Source organism: Sminthopsis crassicaudata, chromosome 2, assembly GCF_048593235.1.
Source record: "Sminthopsis crassicaudata isolate SCR6 chromosome 2, ASM4859323v1, whole genome shotgun sequence".
Classification (NCBI taxonomy): Eukaryota; Metazoa; Chordata; class Mammalia; order Dasyuromorphia; family Dasyuridae; genus Sminthopsis; species Sminthopsis crassicaudata.
In genome coordinates, this window is record NC_133618.1 from 292,516,528 (window position 1) to 292,536,857 (window position 20,330).

General features: G+C 35.4%; 1 protein-coding gene across 1 annotated transcript in view; it reads left to right on the forward strand.

The window, feature by feature from the left end:
• Nucleotides 1–3,605: 3,605 nt before the first annotated feature.
• The window catches only part of RPS6KA5 (ribosomal protein S6 kinase A5), a 203,126-nt gene continuing 186,401 nt past the window's right edge, over nt 3,606–20,330 (forward strand). Inside the window, exon 1 of the mRNA XM_074289727.1 lies at nt 3,606–3,975. Coding sequence (XP_074145828.1) covers nt 3,843–3,975 — 133 coding nt within the window. The 5' untranslated portion in view covers nt 3,606–3,842. The remainder of the gene's footprint in view (nt 3,976–20,330) is intronic.

Below are 20,330 nucleotides of genomic sequence, written 5' to 3' on the forward strand. Positions count from 1 at the left end.
GAAATTGAAACTATATCCACTCATATGAAAGTGTTCCAAATCACTACTGATCAGAGAAATGCAAATTAAGACAACTCTGAGATATCACTATACACCTGTCAGATTGAGTAAGATGACAGGAACAAATAATGATGAATGTTGGAGGGGATGTGGGAAAACTGGGACACTAATACATTGTTGGTGGAGTTGTGAAAGAATCCGGCCATTTTGGAGAGCAATCTGGAATTATGCCCAAAAAGTTATCAAACTGTGCATACCCTTTGATCCAGCAGTGCTACTACTGGGCTTATATCCCAAAGAAATACTAAAGAGGGGAAAGGGACCTGTGTGTGCCAAAATGTTTGTGGCAGCTCTTTTTGTAGTGGCTAGAAACTGGAAGATGAATGGATGTCCATCAATTGGAGAATGGTTGGATAAATTATGGTATATGAAGGTTATGGAATATTATTGCTCTGTAAGAAATGACCAGCAGGATGAATTCAGAAAGGCTTGGAGAGACTTACATGAACTGATGCTGAGTGAAATGAGCAGAACCAGAAGATCACTATACACTTCAACAACAATACTGTATGAAGATGTATTCTGATGGAAGTGGATATCTTCAACATAAAGAAGATCCAACTCACTTCCAGCTGATCAATGATGGACAGAAACAACTACACCCAGAGAAGGAACACTGGGAAGTGAATGTAAAATATTAGCACTACTGTCTATCTACCCAGGTTACTTATACCTTCGGAATCCAATACTTAACGTGCAACAAGAAAATTGGATTTACACACATATATTATATCTAGGTTATACTGTAACACATGTAAAATGTATGAGATTGCTTGTCATCTAGAGGAGGGAGTAGAGGAAGGGAGGGAGGGGAAAATCTGGAAAAATGAATACAAGGGATAATTTATAAAAATTACTCATGCATATATACTGTCAAAAATGTATAATTATAAAATTAATTTAAAAAATGAAAAAAAAATCCATCTCCTCTTTTAATATCCATTTCAGGCACCATTTTCTTCCTCAAGACTTCCCTGATACTCTCAGCTAGTGTTGTTCTTCCTTACCTTATCTTTTGGCCTTTGTTTTGCCTTCTGTACATTTTTCATATTCTAACATATGTGAGTTTTTTGTTGTTTTACCCTCCTCTACACTAGGACTAAGATTATGCTGTTTTTACCTTTGCTTGTCACTTGGTTTATAGATAAGGAAACTAGGGTCCTGTGAGATTGTGACTTATCCAAGGCTGAACAGATAAAAGTAGCTGAGTCCTAATTTGAATCTGTCCTTTAATTCCAAAGACTCATTCTTTTCTTTCTGTACTTCTATTTATATTGTCTTTTTTTTATATAGCAATCAATCAATATTTATTAAGTACTTATAACCCAGGTCTGCTTTTGCCACTTCTGTACTGATCTCTGTACACATCTGCCTGATGATTTAGCAAAACTTTGATTAGTCTCTGGAGACAACAGAACGTCACAACTATATGTCCTTTGAGCTTTCCTTCTAGCATTCCATCTTATCGGTCACATTATTTAGTGTGGTCTCATCCATTTGTTCTTCTCACAGGCTTGGTTATTTCATTTCAGTTTCCCTTATAGCAACTAGTTAAGAGTCCATCTTTAAAACAGGTCTTGCCAGTGAAACTGTTAGAAAATTGTATCCAATATCATCCTTAATGGTGATTCTACATTACTAGTGTAAGTATAACTTGTGAGTGGCATTTCTGAAATGAGAAAGATAAATGGATTCAAATCTCATAGCCAGAAACTTTGACTGTTCTACAATCCATTTTATAAATCATTAATCACTGCCATGAAATACTTTAAGTTCTATATAAAGAATTTTAAATAAACTCTCTCCTTTGATTCTCAAAATTGTTTACTTATTATGTGCAAGGCACGTAGGTAATGGGTTGACAACTGATTGAACATGGGAATGGGAGGGCTGGGGCAGAGTGACCAAGAAGAAATAGAGATGACCAAACATGTATGTAGTCTTTGATAGTCATCTGATGCTCTATAATTTTCATGTTTATTTGATCAGTAGGTTATGAGATAGGTTTCTATAGTTTGTTACCTTTATCTCCTTCCAAGTAAAATTAAAGTTTCCTGAGAAAAGGAACTGGTCCCCTTAAAGCGTTTTAGGCACTTAATTTGTCAGCATCTTAAGGAATTTTGGAACTTTGACAATGAAAATTGCTTTTTTGACACCAGCTCTTTGGAGTCTTTCTTATCTAACTAATTGGGTACTAACTTCCAATGATGCTTCCAATTTTGAGGCCTTAAACTTTATTTCTAATTTTTAAATTTATTTTCTTTCTTTAAATTTCTGTATTTATTTTCATTGTTTTCAAATAGTTAAAACCCTCTTGCTAATATATTAGTGAAAAGTCATTATATGAAAAGTTAATTTAATACATATCCTACTGGAATATATGAAGCCTGTCACTTCTCTTTGGGCAATGAAGAGAAATCAAATTTTAGCCACATGGGAACTGGGAACCAGCACTGATAGACCAGAAGAGACAAGACTGTAAGTCACAAAATAGACAGCATTCTGGATTGGGTCACATACATGGGGTGACTTGTTAAACAAATATGTGTGCTACATCTTTGTACAATTTGGGTTTTTGTCTACTAACTTACTTATTTGTGAGCTTTAGTGTAAGCCATATCTCCTACCTAAAGCAGTAGAAATAAGCACATAGTGAAATAAAATATGAAATTCCTAATATTGTATATGTAGTTAAAGTGCTCCTTGGGTCAATTTGAACATATACGCAAATCTTGAATTTCAGCCAAAAGGTTAGTAATTCTGAATAAACTCACAAAAGATGGGTATAATACTTAACTTTTTTTTTTTTTTTTTTTTTTTAGTATTCATATTATTCTCTTTTAGTCCTGTTGTCAATTTGTCAATTTTTGAATGGACTTCAGATCAAAGAACAGTTGTTTCTAGCTATAACAACCAAAGCTAATTCGTTTATACTGCTTAATCTTTTTTCCCTTACTTTACTTAAAAGAAGTTATTTTTCAGCATTGAAACATTTTCTAGCAGGGAATTTAGGGGATTAAAATTTGATACCTTAAGCTAAAAGGACACACACGTGGGCCAGAGATGCTGTTTTTTTTTTTTTTTTAAGAGTCCTTCCCGCCTTATAGTGATTGACAGATCATACCTTCCAATCAGTTTTCATCGCCCCTCCCTAGGAGAATCACCAATCACAAAACCCGAACACCTCGGGATTGCAGTCCGAGAGAATGTTTACTAACAGAACCTGGTGCGGGAAGTAGAGAGGTGTGGCCTGGGAGGGATGATGGGCAGAGGAAAGTACGCCTGCGCACCAGGAGAAAGGAGGCTGGGACGAGAGTGGGGCGGAATCTTGCAGCTAGTTTATCCAAGTGGCAGAGCCCCTCCCTCCTTCGCCTCCCCGCGAAGTAACAACAATTCGAGGAGCAGGGCGGAGCGTCTGATGCGACCGTCCAATGCGGGCTCGCCTTGGCGGACGCGCGCGCCCTGAGTCCAATGGGCGACGTGGTTCCAATGGCTTCCCTACCTTGCTGGCTGAGGGGGAGGGGAGAGGGGAGCTGAAGACTGGGCTTTGAGGGAGGAGGCGGAGGGGACGGGATGAGTTTGGTTGCGCCGTACTCGCAGAGCCTTCGGTAGGGGGAGGAGGCAGAGGAGGGAGTCGAACGGACAGAGCGGGAAGAACCTGGTCTCTCTGCGTTCGAGTTCTGGAGCTGACACGCGAAGTCTGCCGGAGCTGTCAGCTTTCTGCGTTCTGTGTCACCCGAGGTTCCCCACGTAAACGTCCCCGTGAGACCAAGAAAGAGAAAATGGAGGAGCGTGGCGGCGGCAGCAGTAGCTGCAGCGACGGCAGTGGCGGTGTCAGCACCATCGCCATCGCTGCGGGCACCAGCGCGGACGCAGGGGACCAGCTCTTAACTGTCAAACACGAGCTGCGAACCGGTGAGTGACCCCGCCCTCAGCCGGCTCGGGCTCAGTGGGGAGGCAAGGGGGGCGGGGGCTCGCGTTGTGGGACGGCGGGGAGGGGGCGAGGAGGAGAGGAGGGATTGAGGTGCGGCGCGACCCTGGGCCGGGAGGAGAGAAGGAGGAGAGGGGGAGGGAGGCAGAGGCGGCGGAACAGATCTATGCAGCACAGATCGCAGGGCGACCGTTCGGTCCGGGCGGGGCGGGGAGGAGGAGAGCAGAGAAGGGATAGAGAGAGCCCTGGCGGGTTCGGAGAGCCGGTCGGGAGGAGTAGGAGGAGAGAGGAGGAGAGGGGGCGGGGGATGACATAGGGGGCGGGGCTTAGGGCGGAGCCCCGCGGGAGATTGGTGGAGGAGCGGAGAATAGGGTCGAAGGCTGCAGAAATCTGCTTGGGAAGGGGCTGTGGGGATTTGGGATCAGGTACGTTGGTGGAAGTTTTGGGGAGCAGTCTCTGGTTAAAACGCCCTCAAAGTGTCTTAAATGTCTATCTTCCATTCTTTCTGCGTGTTTGTTTTCTGTAGTTGAGAGCATGTGTTGGAGCTCCTTGTAATATTAACTCTCTGGTGACATTTTATTTCATAGTATCTTTTCTAGGGTGAAAGGGACTTGTTAAAAAAAAAATCACAAAGTTAAATTGTCGCGTGACATTTTAGTGCGTCTCTTCAAAAACAGTTTGTGGGTGTTTGTGGTTAACTACCACGAGGTAGTGTGGTCCACGGAGTCGAAGATGGGTACTCTTTCCTTCCTTCCTCCTCCTCCCCCTAATTTTAATAACACTGGTATCCAGGAGTGACCTGATTTTCTTTATGATTAAAATAAAATCCTATATTTAGATTTTGAGTATTTCATTAAGACTTTGAAGCTTCTGTAAACTATAAAAGCTGTGTAAAGCAATTCAAGCATCAAGATTTAGTAAATAGATGCCATTAAGCTCCTTGTTTAAAACTTATACATGGCAGTGGTTACTCTAGGATTTGTCCTGGCTCCTGGATTTTCTTGGCTGACGAGAATCTCCATTTTTAGAAACACGCCAGTGGAACAATTATTAAAAATAGAGGCAGTTTGGGTTTATGAGTTCAAAGTTAAATCTCTGTTCAGATTGTAGAAACACAAAATAATTGTGACCAGTGATTTTTATTAGGATATTTGTTAGTGGTGTTTGTTGAGTGCCTATGGAGTTCTCCATCTGGCACACTGGGCTGTTTTTTATGTAGCTGCAGAAGCGATGCTATAAGTTTTTGATAGACCACAATAAACAATATAAGCATATTGTTTCTATTTTTTCCAACAGGTCAGAGAATTAGCTTTGTCTTCCTGCTGGTTAGTTTTTTATTTTTTTTTATGACATTTTGTTCAAGGTGTTTGGGTCAGTATTCCACTTAGTACTAGGTGTGGTAACAGAATGATGCCTATATTTTTTTCATTTCCATCACATAATTTCCATTGAAGTCCAATTATGGTATTTTTCTTTGTAATTTTTGGCGGTCACTATTAGATTAGGATGTTAATTCTTGTTCAATTTATTAATCAGTTTTAACATATGAATAGTGTATTTATTAGTTCCATTGTATGAATACAAATAGTATTTCAAAAAAAGCTATTGTAGTTTTAAAAATCATATCGATTTTATCTTAAAATATTTTAATCCTTCAATATTTTATATGAATCAGAGATGGTATGCTGCAAATGTTACTTGAGAAAGATCATTAGATATTTACCATGGCAAAAGTCAGCAAAAAGCTTTGTCGGATGACTAAAGAATAACCCATTTAGTGATATTCAAGAAATTGCTCAGTTTTCTTTTTTTGCAAACAATGTTAGTTTTGTAGAAAATGAAGACTGCTCCTTTTTTGCCTTACTAGCAGCATATGAATCATTACCCCAGTTTTATGTTGCAGACTGATAATGTAAATTATAACGAACTCAATTCTATTAACTGTGAAAGGAAATGAGCATTCACCTTGGACTCTGGTTGAAAAGACAACTGGTCAGATAATGTAGTAAAAAAAAACCTACTGAAATCTAACATCAAAGAATTATTCATCTTTAGTCTATGGTACTGTAAAAGATTCTACAGCAGGAATTCTTAGCCTCCAATAGATTCATGGATAGATTTTAGAAGATCATGGATAGATTTCAAGTGAGGAGAGAACTTGGACAGTAGAAAAAAAATTACCTATTTATTTTCACTTTCCTCTAATTGAAATTTACCAGATGGCCAAAAGGGGCTCATGACACTGAAAGGTACTCTGGCTTCACCAGAGTAATTCAGTTAAATGTGGGCCCTGCCCTCTTTAATGTAGACATGTCAATGGTACAGTATTTGTTTACATTTCATGATCCTTTTCTTGGTACTGAGCACAATGTAATAGGTTCTATAGGAGGGAAAGGACAGCTAGGTGATGCAGATAGAGCACTGAGCTTGAAGTCAAATTGGCCTAAGACACTGTGGCTCTGGACAAGTCACTGAACCCTGTTCAGAAAAAGTTTACATTTCTGTAAAATGAGCTGAAGAAGGAAATGGCAAATCATTCCAGTATCTTTGCCAAGAAAATCTCAAATGAGGTCACAAAGAATAGGACACATGGGAGTGAAATGAATCAGAAACAAGTATTTATTAAGTGCCTAGAACTTGCCAGGCATTATTCTAAGTATTTGAGGAAAAAAAAAAAGCCACACCATGTTCTGCCCCGCAGTTCAGTCAGTGATTGAAACTGAAAAAAAATTAATGAAAAGCTGCAATTATCTACTGAAGAGGGAGCCCAGGAGACCAGCAGATCAACTTGTCTAGTCCAGAAGCAGTAAAGACTAGTGAACAGCAGCACCAAGTCATCCGCTTCATCCAGCTGGACAGCAGATTGGCTCTTTTAGCTATTACAATGCACCTTAGAAAGAATAAGCACAACTGAACCACTGCTGTAATGGAGACACCATGTCTAACAAAATCATGTCTAACAGCTAACTCAGCTGAAAAGTAGACACTCCTACAGTGAACTTTGTGAGGATTCCAAGTTCATCTACTCTCTGGTTTCAAACTTGTTAAGTTCCTTTGGCATATCCTTAGTTTCTAATTCTTTGTCATTATAAAATGGTAGCACATTAGATAGAGTACTGGGCCTCGAGACAGGAAGACTTATCTTCCTGAGTTCAAATTTGGTTTTAGTCATTTACTAGCTGTCTGACCCTGGACAAGTCATTTAACTCTATTTGCTTCAGTTTCCTTATCTTAGAGATGAGTTATATAAGGAAAATAACCACGCTAGTATCTTTGTCAAGAAAACCCCAAATGCGATCACAAAGAGTCTCATGCAACTGAGAAATGACTGAACAAAATCCCCTACCTCCCTACCATTATACTTAAAATTAGTGCCCACTCCCCCCTCCTCCCCTTTTTGGGTTCTGTGTATGTTTATGGAAGAGGGAACCCCTGGTGTTTAGGGGAAATGCTTTGTAACTTACCTCTTTGCTATGCCATTTGAGTAAATGACTTTCTAATAGAGTCAACAGGCTAATTAAGGCGAAGTACCCTGGTGGAGGACTTGTGCATTAGTATTTACAATGATAGCCACTTTATAAAATTACCCTTAGAATCCTAGAAATAATAAATTACATTATAGGGATTCAACTTGCCAGTGGGGTGAGTGAACCCTAAAGAATGTTGAGTGAGAGAGGTGATTATTACCAGTATGTGTTTATATAAAAGGAAGTAGATTCCCTTACCTCTTTATAAAACCTTGCATTTTCATAGCATTGCGCTCTCCTAGTTTTCTTCCTATTTGTGTTAATTCTTTTCAGTCTTCTTTGGTGGTTCATCTTCTACTTTCATCTTCTACTTCCTGTCTTATTTGTACAAGTATATATTAGAACTCTGCCCTGGGCCCTCTTCATCTTCTACAATGTCTGTCATCTCAATAGTTCTCATAGATTCAATTATTGACTTTGTACATGACACCTAAGTTTACATATCCAGCCATCACATGAGTTACAGAGCTGTAAGTTGGCATCTCTTCCTGTTCCCTGAACAAGTTTAGGCATCTCAGTCTGGATTGGGGCCTCTTCTTGCCCTGATGCAGTTTTTCCTTGTATTGGAGTGCCTTTCACTACCATTGTTGGCTTCTTCTTATGCTCTGTGTCTATCTACCTTTGCTGACCTGGTTTGAAAAACAATTCATGCTGACTTTTTTCACTCTCAGATTTCTCATTCAGGTCTTGGTGTGATATAAAATGCACTAGACTAATATCTTTTTGGATTATTTATGAGGTAGAACTTGACTATTTCTTTCTGGTACTTTACCATCTTGACTATACTAGAACTCATTGTTTCCTCTGAAATCACTTTTCTTCTCAGCTTCCATGTTTCTATCTAATTCTTCTAGCTGCCCAGGCTCATAACCTCAGGGCAACTTTTCACTGTCTATCTAGGCCTCAAATTTAATCAGTTTCTACAATTTATCAGTTGTAATCCCTTACCACTTACCTAAATTACCTTGAGTTTCTTTTGTGTGGGGAGTGATAGTAGGAGGAGTCATTGAAGACTATTAAAAGAAAAAAAAATTAAAACATTTATTTTCTCTCCTTCCTACTTCTATTTCAATTTAAAAGAAAAATAAAAAACATAAGACCTTTGACAAATAAATATAATCAGTTGCTGCAAATTCCCACACTGTCCATGTCCAGCGTACATGACTTTCTGAGTCTTGACTATTGCCTCTCTGTTAGTAAGGTGGATAGTTCATTTTTATAGTTCATTATTACATAATTCATTTGGAATCACGGTTGGTCCTTGAGTTGAAAGATAGATTCTTTCAAAGTTGTTTGTCTCCTGAATCTGCTAGCTTTATTCTTCATTGGTCTCCATCTTCCTAGATTTTTCTGAATCCAATCTAATCCTTTTGTCATTTCTTATAGTACAGTATTATTACACTACATTCATACACTATATTTTACTCAACCATTTTGCAGTTGCTGGGCATATCCTTTGTTTCTAGTTCTTTGTCATTATAAAAAAAAAGCTACTAGAAATATTTCTGTACATTTGAGTCTTCTTTTTTTGATTATTTTGAGGTAAAGCTTATTAGAGGTCTCACTTTGTCAAAGACTATGCACGTTTTTAAAATTTTATTTGTTTATAGTTCCAAATTGCTTTCCACAGTGAGAGTGAACCAATTTATAGTTTCACTCATAGTATATCATTATGCCTATTTTGGGTAATCTTTGCTAATCTCATGGGTTAAGATTGTAACCTCAAAGTATTTTCATTTCTCTAATTATTATTAGTAACGTGAGACTTTTTTCTCATATGACTTTTGTCGACAGGAATGTATTCCTTTGAAAACTTTGTGTACATATCTTTTGACTATGACTTGGGGGAATCACTGTTGTTCTTACAAATTTGAATCAGTTCTTTGGAATATCTTGAAAATGAGACATTTAACTCAGAATGGAAAATGTTATCAGCAAACAAAAAAAGAATGGTGGCCGAACGTGGATCAAAGCATACTATTTTCACCTTTTTTTTGTCTATTTGCTTGCTTTTTCTTTCTCATGATTTTTCCTTTTATTCTGATTTTTCTTTTACATCATGACAAATATGGAAATATATTTAACTGATTGTACATGTATAACCTATATCACATTATTTACTGTATTGAGGAAGGGGGACAAACGAGGGGGGGAGAAAAAATTGGAAATCAAAATCTTACAAAAATGAATGTTAAAAACTGTCTTTACATGGAATTGAAAAAATAAAATATTATTTAATTAAAAGAAAAAGGAAAAGAGACCTTTATCAGAGAAAGTATTGGAGCCTTCTAATCTCTTTGTCTCCAGGCTCTTTTAACAGTAATCCATCTTCCATATAATTGTTATATCTGAGCTATATCATTTCCCTGCTCAACTTGAAAAGCTTTAATAGTTCCATATTGTCTCCAGAATCAACTAGTGTGGCATTTAAAGCCTTTCACTATCTGACTGTAATTTGTCTTTTCATATTGTTTTCATAGTACTTCTCTTCATTTTAGCCAAACTGGTCTATTTTTTGTTTTCCTTTACATGGTATTCTGTGTCTCAACTTTTTCTCAAAGACACAAGTCCTCCATTCCTGAAATGTTCTCTGCCTTCACATCTAGCTCTTGGAACCCAGCTCAAAGGCTTCCTCCTGTAAGAGAAGCCTTTCCTAATATTCTCCTCCCTCCATTGTTGGTACTTCACTTCCTGGTGAAATTTTTTTGTGTTATGTGTGTGTGTTGTTTATTGTCTTACCTTTTTTATGTTGCCTTCCCTCACTAAAATGTAACGAAGACAAGAACTGCTTTAATTTTTATCTTTGAATGCCTGGAACATAGTAAATGCTTAATAAAGTCTTATTGTCTTGATCTTTTAATTTAGAAAAATCTTTAATTTTAGAACTAATAAAAACCTTAGAGGCTATCTAAAGCTATCTTATTTTAGAGATGAGGAAATTGGGGTCCTTAGAGGTTAAATGAGTTGCTCAAAGACACAGTTACTAAATGACAAGAACAATAATTTGATTTCTTTGACTCAAAATCCATTTCTTTCCTTTGTACCATACTTTTCCTTCCCATTCCTTTAATAATTATTCAGCAAGCATATATTTAAATGTTTATTGTATATTAAACTAGAGATAAAAAGAAAAAAAAAAAAGAAACTAACTGCCCTCTTAGAGCTTACAATCTTTTTGAGGGAATCAGCAAGTACACAAGAGAAGTAAATACCAGACATATACAGAATAAGTTCCTGGAGAGATAACATTAAAAACTGTGGGAACTGAGATAGGTTTCTAACATAGGAAATAACACTTGAGCTATGCTGTAAAGGAAATTAGGGATTTTCCAAGGTGAAAAGTAAGTGCATTTTAAATAGGAGGAACAACTTGCAGAAACAAATTGACAGAGGTTTGAAATGTCATGTATGGAGAATAATATTTAGACCACATTATCTGCAATATAGATTTGTGCAAAACAGTGATGAGCACTTAAACTTAGAAAGTCTCCACTTTACATCTGTTGACCTGTCTGGTTTCAACTTCATACATCATGAAGCCCCTCCCAAGATAAGTTGATCACTTCTAAACAACTCACCATTCTGTTAATTCAAGCCTTGGTTGACACACTCAACCTTCCCTCCTTTCTGCTTGAAGGGCTAGAGAGAATGGACGAATTCCTCCCAATGGAATCTTTTAGAGAACACAGAAATTTTTGCATTTTCTGCCCTGCCTGGATTCAGCCACATAGAACAATATGCCCTATGCTATAATGCTCCCTGATATCTCCTTTCTCTCCACCTTTCCTGCCTCTTTTTGTGTATTGTTTCTCCCTTTAGATTGCAAATTCCTTGAGAGCTGGGATTACCCTTTTTAATTACATCTTCAGTTTCAGTTCCTGGTGCATAGTAGGCACTTAATGTTTATTGGAAAAAAGACCAGGGGCTGCTTATGAAAGAATTTCAATGTCTCATTGTACAGTTTGTATTTAATTCCAAAGGCAATAGTTTCTTGAGCAGGAGAGTAATGTGGTCAGATCTGTGGTTTAGGAATATCATTGTTGTATGAACAGATAAAAGATTGGTGAAGGAAGACACTGGTAGTAGGGAGACTAATTAGAATGCTGTTGCAGTAGTTTATGCAAAAGGTATTGAGAGTTTTGACTGTGTGAGGGAAGAGATAAGAATGGATATAAAAAGCCGTGAACTAGAATAAAAATCATATTTTAAATATGTTGTGAAAAAATAGAAAGAGCCCTAGATTTAAAGTCAGTAACTGTGTTTGAATTCTGGCTCTGCTGCTGACTCCCTATATGACCTGAGACAAATCATTAAATTTCTGTCTAGGCCTTAGTTTTCTCACCGAGACAGTTGGAGTAGTTAATATCTAAAATTTCTCTCAGTTATAGATCCTTTGAGATAGCTAAGATTATTTCTTTATTCTAATAGCCATACAGCTTTCTTCTGAGCTTGAATCTTTTCTCTCAAGAATCCTAAGTTCCTCTTTCTTTATATTACTTAACCTTAAAACACAGAATAATGAAATATGCTTAAAATAAAATAATAAAAGCAAATTTGTTTTTTGTGATTCTATATCTTTGGATATTTGATGCATAAATCAGAGGGTACCATTTTTGGAATTTCATATGATAGCTAATTTAATGTTTAATTTTGGGAATGTTATCTTTTCCTCTTCCACTTAGTATTTTTTTTTTAATTACATGTAAAATATAGAGGGCTGAAACTCCAAAAAGGTATGCTTGAATCAGACAGCAGAACACTTAAAACTAATTACCTATTCAATGTGAGATAATGGCTCTATATACATATTTAGATGAGATGGTGATATGATGACTCTCCTCACCATTGGTGTTTGGTAAATGTTTTGGTGGTAAGATAATTGTAGGCCAGGATTGGAGGGCTGGGGGAGAGAAGTCAGAGTCACTTGGCTGCAGGATGAGGAGGAGAGAAGCTGGAGACTACGGACTCCAGAATCTAGGATACATTTTTGGCAAGCTGTGTGGCAGCTTGCCTACCTCCTTCATTTCTCCCTCTAAAGACCAAGAACTTTGAGTAATCCTGACTCTGACTGATTCTGAGGCCCTCCAGGGAGCTAGTCCGGTCATTACAGTAAAGATATTTTTTAACATTCATTTTTATAAGATTTTAAGTTCCAATTTTTTTTTCTCCCATTCTCCCTTCCTTCCCCTGTCCCTAAGATGGCAAGCAATCTGATTGTGACATAAATATATATGTATGTATATCTATATATGTGTGTGTATATCTATCTATCTATATAGATAGATAGATAGATATACACACACATATATAGATATACATACACACACATACACACACACACATACACTAATCTAATCATGTTGGGAAAGAAAAATCAAAACAAAAAGGAAAGACCACAAGAAAGAAAAAACAAAAAAGAGGTGAAAATAGTATGCTTCAGTCATTATGGTTCTTTGTCTGGATGTTGATTGCATTTTCCATGCCAAGTCTGTTGGAATTGTCTTGAATCACTGTACTCCTAGCGAAGTCTATTATGGTTGATTATTACACTGTGTTACTGTGTACAATATTTTCCTGGTTTTTCTGACTTCACTTGGCTCATGTCTTTTTCAGGCTTTTTTGAAATCATCCTGTTCATCATTTCTTATAAAATAATATTCTATCTCATGCAAATATCACATCTTATTTAGCCATTCCCCAATTGATGGGCATACCCACAATTTCCAATTTGCCACCATAAAAAGAATTGCTACAAACATTTTTTCATCTGTGGCTCCTTTTCCATTTATTATCATCTCTTTGGGATACAGACCCAGTAGTGTGGCATTGCTGGACCAAGGATATGCATACTTTAAAGTCCTTTTGGCATAATTTGGGAGAAATTTTGAAGATTATTTCTATGTGCATTTATAAGATTGAAAATGAATGGTGTCTATGAGTGGTTAAAGGCAAAAGAAGATACATTAATATTCTAGTCTAATTGGTGAAATTGTTAAAAGATACTTGTAACAACATTTGCCACAGATGATGACACTTTCTCTATAAAATTAAAGATGTTCATTTTTAAGATGTATATTTTAAATTTGGAAATGATAGAGTTAGGTGTTATTGTATTTTTACTTTTAAATCATAATAAACTTCTGAGTAAAACCTTTAAGTTAAAAAATGTCTTTTTATACATGTCTTTGATTCTTTGACAAATTTACGATTTTATCAGTGTAGGCATTCCATGACTCTCCATCCTATACAATATTTGAATATGTTTTTTTTTTTTATAAAATAGCTTTGTCATCCACAAAGAACCAAACTAACACATTGGAGACCTTTTGCTTCTCTCTCTTTTTTTTTAATGCTGGGGATAGGAATGAATGATATAAAAAGACATAAATATAACATTTTCCACATTGCCTAATACTGAAACTCTTACTGAAAACAGACAGATGACCATTCTATGACTTATTATTTAAAAGTTGCCTTAAAGAAAAGGAAATTGAAGAAATACCCATCAATTGCAAATGACTGAATAAATTATGACATATGAAAGGACATACTATTGTGGTATAAGAAATGATAAGCAGGCATATTTCAGAAAAACTGGAAAGACATGAATTGACATTGAATGAGGGGATTAGAACTAGGAGAACATTGAACACAGTATAAGATTATGTGATGATTAACTTCGAAACTTAACTCTTTTCAGCATGCAAAGTGCTATCTACATCCAAAGAAAGAATCATGGAGTCTAAATATAGACTAAAGCATACTATTTTCGCTTTTTTGTGATTTTATTGTTTATTTGTTTGTGGTTTCCCTCTTTTGTTCTGTTTCTTCTTTCAAAAAACATGACTAATGGGGAAATATGTTTAACATGATTGTACATATAGAAGCCATATCAGATTGCTTGCCATCTGAGGAGAGGGAAGGAGAAAAATTTGGAACTCAAAATCTTATAAAAAAAAAATGAATGTTTACAGATAATTGGGAAAAAAATCTTTTAAGAACGAAATATAAATTACCTGGTGACACTGAGAGGTGAAATGACTTGTACTCATGGTCTCTTAGCCAGTACATATCAATATCAAGACTTAAACAAAAGTCCAGGAATCAGGAACCAGATTGATAATTTTCTATTCACTATATTTTGTTGTCTGTATTCTTTTTTATTTATATGTTTTCAGAAAGAGAAGTTTCCCCTGAAAATTATTTGATTATATTTCATATATGTACTAAAAGTACATTGTTTTATTGTCATTGTTCTCTTTAAAATGGTAAATTTTGGGGGCAGTTAGGTGTCACAATGGATAGAGCATCAGCCCTGAAGTCAGGAGGACTTGAGTTCAAATGTGGTCTCAGACACTTAATACTTCCTAGCTGAGTGACTCTGAGCAAGTCACTTAACCCCAATTGCCTCAGCAAAAAAAAAAGGTAAATTTTTTTGTTTCTCACGTTTGTTCTTGCAATCACTTGTTATTTAGTATAGTATTGGTTGGCCATAATTTAGGTTTATTTATTACAATTTTTGTATTATGATTACAAGTTTTCATAGGAACATATTATGTATTTACAAAAATCTATATTGATTAGGGATATCAGTTTGTTATTTTCTTCAATTGTTACTGATTTCACTGATTTTTCATTGATTTAAACAGTATTTGTTTCATGGAAAGTGGTGGTTATAATTGTTAAATGTGAGTTTTCTTTAATATAATTCTCTTATAGTAAAACATTTCTCTCAAGTCAATACTAAATCTTTTGGACTTGTTTTGATTGTTCTTAATTAAGCCAACTCAGATTTTTCTTTGGTTCAGGTTAATTGAAATGAAATGAGATACTTATCTTCCTTATTACCCCCCCCTCTCCCTCCCTCCCTCCCTCCCTCCCTTCCACCCTCTCTCTCTCCCTCCCTCCCTCCCTCCCTTCCCCCCCCCTCTCTCTCTCTCCAATTTTTTTGCATTAAAAAGTCTCCAGAGTCTCCAAAGAGAGTCTCTAAAGGGAGACTCTGGCATGATACCAAAAATTGTTTGATAGCCAGTTGAATGGTAAGAAAATGGATCACATTTTTCTTCTGCAGCATGATAAATGTGAAAATATGTTTAAAAGAATTGCACATGTTTAACTAATATTGGATTACTTGCTGTCTAGGGGAGAAAGGAAGAAAAATTTGGTACACAAAGTTTTGCAGGGATAAATGTCAAACTATCTTTGCATGTATTTTGAAAAATAAAAAGCTAATTAAAAAAAAAAAGTGGATCACATTTGGCCCTTTCCTTGTTTGCTAATCAGGGACTTGTCTCCTACATAATTTTAGTACCCCTTTCATTCTTTTTTACTCAATATCCTGCAATCTACTCCTTTATACCATTGGCTTCCTGTGGCTATTCCAGATATAGACCTCTCAGAGCAGTTATGAAGTAATCAGTCAGCCAGCCAGTCAACAAACATTCATTAGAACCCACTATGTACCAAGCACTGTGCTAAGGCACTCACTGAGGTACTCACTGAGGTATGAAGGCAAAATTACTTTTTGCCTTCTCAGTGCTCCTATTTCATAGCTTGTAAGATAACACCCCTCCTCTCCAAACATATATGGGCATATGTGCATACACACACACACACACACACACACACACACATACTATACACTTCTTTATAGCACAAAAGAGTGAATAGCATAGGATGAGCTGGACAGGTTATAATTTGCATTGCAAATTTTATTATATTACCTTTCTTGTCAAATCTTCCCTTTTCCATAACTTTACTGTTTCTGCCAAAGATATCAGCATCCAGATTCTTATCCTCTTTATTATCCTTGACTACTCAACTGAAACTGCTTTCAACGTTTCCAATGATTTCTTAATTGCCAAATGTGATGGCCATTTCTTTTTCTTCATGCTTCTTGTCCTCTCTGTAAAAGGTTTTGACACTATTGATCATTCTCCCTTCCTGGATACTTAAAGTACCCTACAGAAGAAGGAATGTGTGCTACTTAACAGAATTCTCATATATTCATACTTAAGGAAAAAGCTTGGAAATAGAATTTCTAATCTGTTTTAAAAATCTAATTGGTTTCAGTGGATTTTCAAACTATTTGCTAAAAATATAAAAATTTAACACCTTCCAATTAGTTTGCAAGAACAACTAAATGACATTGGGGGAAAAGGAAATTAATTAGTTGAATTTAAATAAAAATAATTCACATAACTGGTGGGTGGGATTAAAAAATAATAAATACTATGATTTATTAAACCAAGCCAACAATGAGCTTCTTCCATTTTGATCAATATTTCTTTGTGAGCTATTTTTTCTCCTAAGATAGCCAATAAAATAAGGCATTGAAATAAACTAACCTCAGAATCAAACTTTCATATCACTGAATCACAAAATGTTAAATATTTTTAAAAATAATGAAACATATTCAATTACATTATTCTTATTAAGCTTCCATATAGCCACCTTCTCCTAATTTTTAATTTATATTTTTGTATTTTAAAATGGGCATATTATTAGTACAATAGTACATGTATGTTATTTTAAAAATAAGTAAGTATACATATATTAGGAGTGCAATTAAAAAAAATTGGCAATTTCAGCTGTAGGCAAGCATTGATGCTAGTAATATGAATCAATTGAGTCAGGATGACAATTTCATTATCCTTTTAGGGAAAAACTAGCTTAAGGGAAAAAAACCTTTCAGTTTTACTAACCTACACTCCAACAAGATAAGTAGTAGATCTTGGTGCTTGGAAGATTTGTTGTTTTAACTTTGGAATTTTGGGACTTGACTCTATTTCAAGGAGAGTTGAACTTAGAGTTTCAGTCTAGAATCTATGAATACTATAAAGCTGTCCTTTTCCCTTTGTTTCCAACACTTTAGGACAGTTTTATTGTATGATTTCCTGAAATAATCTATTTAGACTTTTAATTTCATTGCATTTTTCTGGAAGAGCAATAATTCTCAGATTTGTTTATCATACTTTGTCTTCAAGATCAGTTTCTCTGGCTTAAAGAGAATTCACATTTTCAATCCAGCCTTGCTACTTAACTTTTTTCATATTTTTCTTTTATCTCTATATCTTTCAGTTTCTTAAGTCATTCTTCCCTCCTCTTCTCCCCAACAATTCAGTTTTAAAGAAATCTTTAACTTTGGTCCTTGAGCTATTGTTTTTATTTGTATATTTCAGTTATTCTTTGAGATCTCAAATATCTGTTCTCCTTTTCTTTTTTATTGCTTCTTTTAATTATTTTAAGAAACTGGGTCATGTTATCTTACCCAGGCTAGAAGAATAAGGCAATTTTCGTAGCTGGTCTCACTCTGATCAACACAGAAGCTTTGACTTGCTGTTTCTGATCTGGGCCTATTTCATCTCTCCCTGGACAACTTGAGTGGTATCTTTCTCCTGGGGATTCATCATATTAATGCTGGACTTAAAACAGACACTTAATCAGTTTGATCTACATGAGCTCAGAACTGCTAAACTCAAGAAATCTAACCAGCCTCAGTTGCCTGGATACCTTCATACATGATTTTAATTGATCATCTAAACCATTGGCATCAAACTCAAATAGAAAGAGATCCTGGGGAAGCATATTGACTTATAAAAGCACAAATTAACATTATCTGTATTATGTTGTGTTTTAATTTTGTTAAACATTTCCCAATTACATTTTATATAGTTCTTCCTCAGCTGACTGACTTGACTTGAAGTTTGACAGCTTTGCTCTAAAACACTTACATTACTGCATTACTCCATTGCAGTATTTTCCCTCTCTGGAGGAGTGTGGGATAGTGGACGGAGAATTTACCCTAAAGTCCAGAAGACCTGGATTCAAGCCCTTCTTCTGACATACACTAGCTAAGTGACCTAGGGCAAATACTTTATACAGCTTTCAAAGATTATAAATTAGCTAGAAGGTTTTTCTTCACTTGGATGTTCCCTTATCAAAGAAACCACAGCTCCTATATATCCCTGTCCCTGGGGCATATGCATCACTTTCTTTTTATTCCATAATATTCATTCATTGTATTAAGTTTATTTTTGACTTTTAACTTTTTTTTTTTCCTCCTAGTATCTTTGTCAGGTTTTTCTTGTGATACATTGTTATCCTTTTCCTGTAGTTTGTTATTTTACAATAATTGATGTCTTGTTATTTTGAGGTAATGATGATAGGTCACCAGGTTGTCTTGCCCCAAATCTATTCACTTATGTTTGTTTTTAGTGATTATACTAATGACATTCTCATTACAATGTATTCTCCTCTTTCACATATTTTGAAAATTCATGTGTTAAAGATTTCATTGCTTCCTGTACATATTTGCTCTGTGCTTGATCTAGTCCAATTGTGTTCTACCTGACATAATTTTCTTAAGTACAATTAGATTCTAAGGTTTTAGAGTGAAAATGTGTATCCCTGTGATCTATTTTCATTATTACAGTTAAATTTGTTCTATTTTTTTTTCCTACTATACACATTCCAGTTTCATCATGCATTCTTGGTATAGTCTGGCTTAGATAGATCCAATTCTTGTAGACTTATTTTCTACTATTTTTTCATTATGTAGAACTCTACAAACATCTTCTATACCAGAGTTTTTGTTGACTGACATATACCTCTCTGCTTAACATGTATTTTTAGGCTGAAGCAGTTTTGGGAGTCTTGGCCTCCATGTTGTGATGATTATTTTACTTTTTTGAAATAGATTTTCATCATTTCTTACCCAATGTGTTTTTCTCCCTCCCTGCCATTTCCTGTTTTTCAATTTCAGTAGTTTATCTGAATAGGTTAGGTTGGAGTCCTAATAATTGCATGTAATATATCATCTTCTAGTTTGGTCCTATTGTTAGTCTTCCTTCTCAATACTTTGAAGTAGGTGAGTTCTGTTCCCACCACAGCTTCAGCTATCACTATTATATTTCAGGGTTGGGTTTCAATACTTTACCCAAGCTTCAGATACTATTTTAAATTGTCTGTGAATACTATCATTCAGATTGCCCCTCTTGCACTTAAAACTCAACCTAACTAAAATTGAAATCATTTTCTTTTTCCCAGTCCTGCAGAATAAGGAATTTGTTCTTGACTCTGGGCTTGGAATGAAGACCTCATTGAGAGCATGTCACATAAATGGATTTATAGAGAAAAGAGAACCACAAAAAAAATTTTGATGAAATTTTTCAAAAACTTGGAAAAGGTATTTTTTTCTCTCATACCACATAATTTTCACCTTCTGACTGTATCTAAATTAGTTCAAGAAGCTCATATTTTAAAAAGCCAAGTAAAAGGCAAGGTTTTATGAGAAAAGTTATTTTATAACTTTAATGATTAGGTTAGTTCCAGTAAAGGAGATGCTAACCACATATTCCTAGGTTAGAGTTTTGAGGGAGAAAAACATGCTAAATAAAAATAATTGTGACCAGTTCCTTAAAGATGAATTTATTTTTATAAGATTTGCATTTAATTGAATCAATTTGAATTTTTTTGTGCATCATAGTGAGATATACTAATTCTATATTTTGTTTAGATTTTTTTTCAGATAGTTTTAAGTAAATTTGATTTTTCAATAGTAACTAAGTTTTCATCAAAAGGATTAAAGGTCATTTCTCCTCATCTTGTAAGTTGTAGAACTTTAAAAAAAATTTAATTTTATATATATATATATGTTTATATTTCAATTTTTTCATTTTTGTTAAAATTTTAAAATTTGAATTCTACATTTATATATCAGTTTTCTTATATTATTGAATAATCTTAACTCCAAAATATTGGAATGAATCATGATTTTTTCCTGTTTCACTTAACTGTGAAAAGGCCTTGTA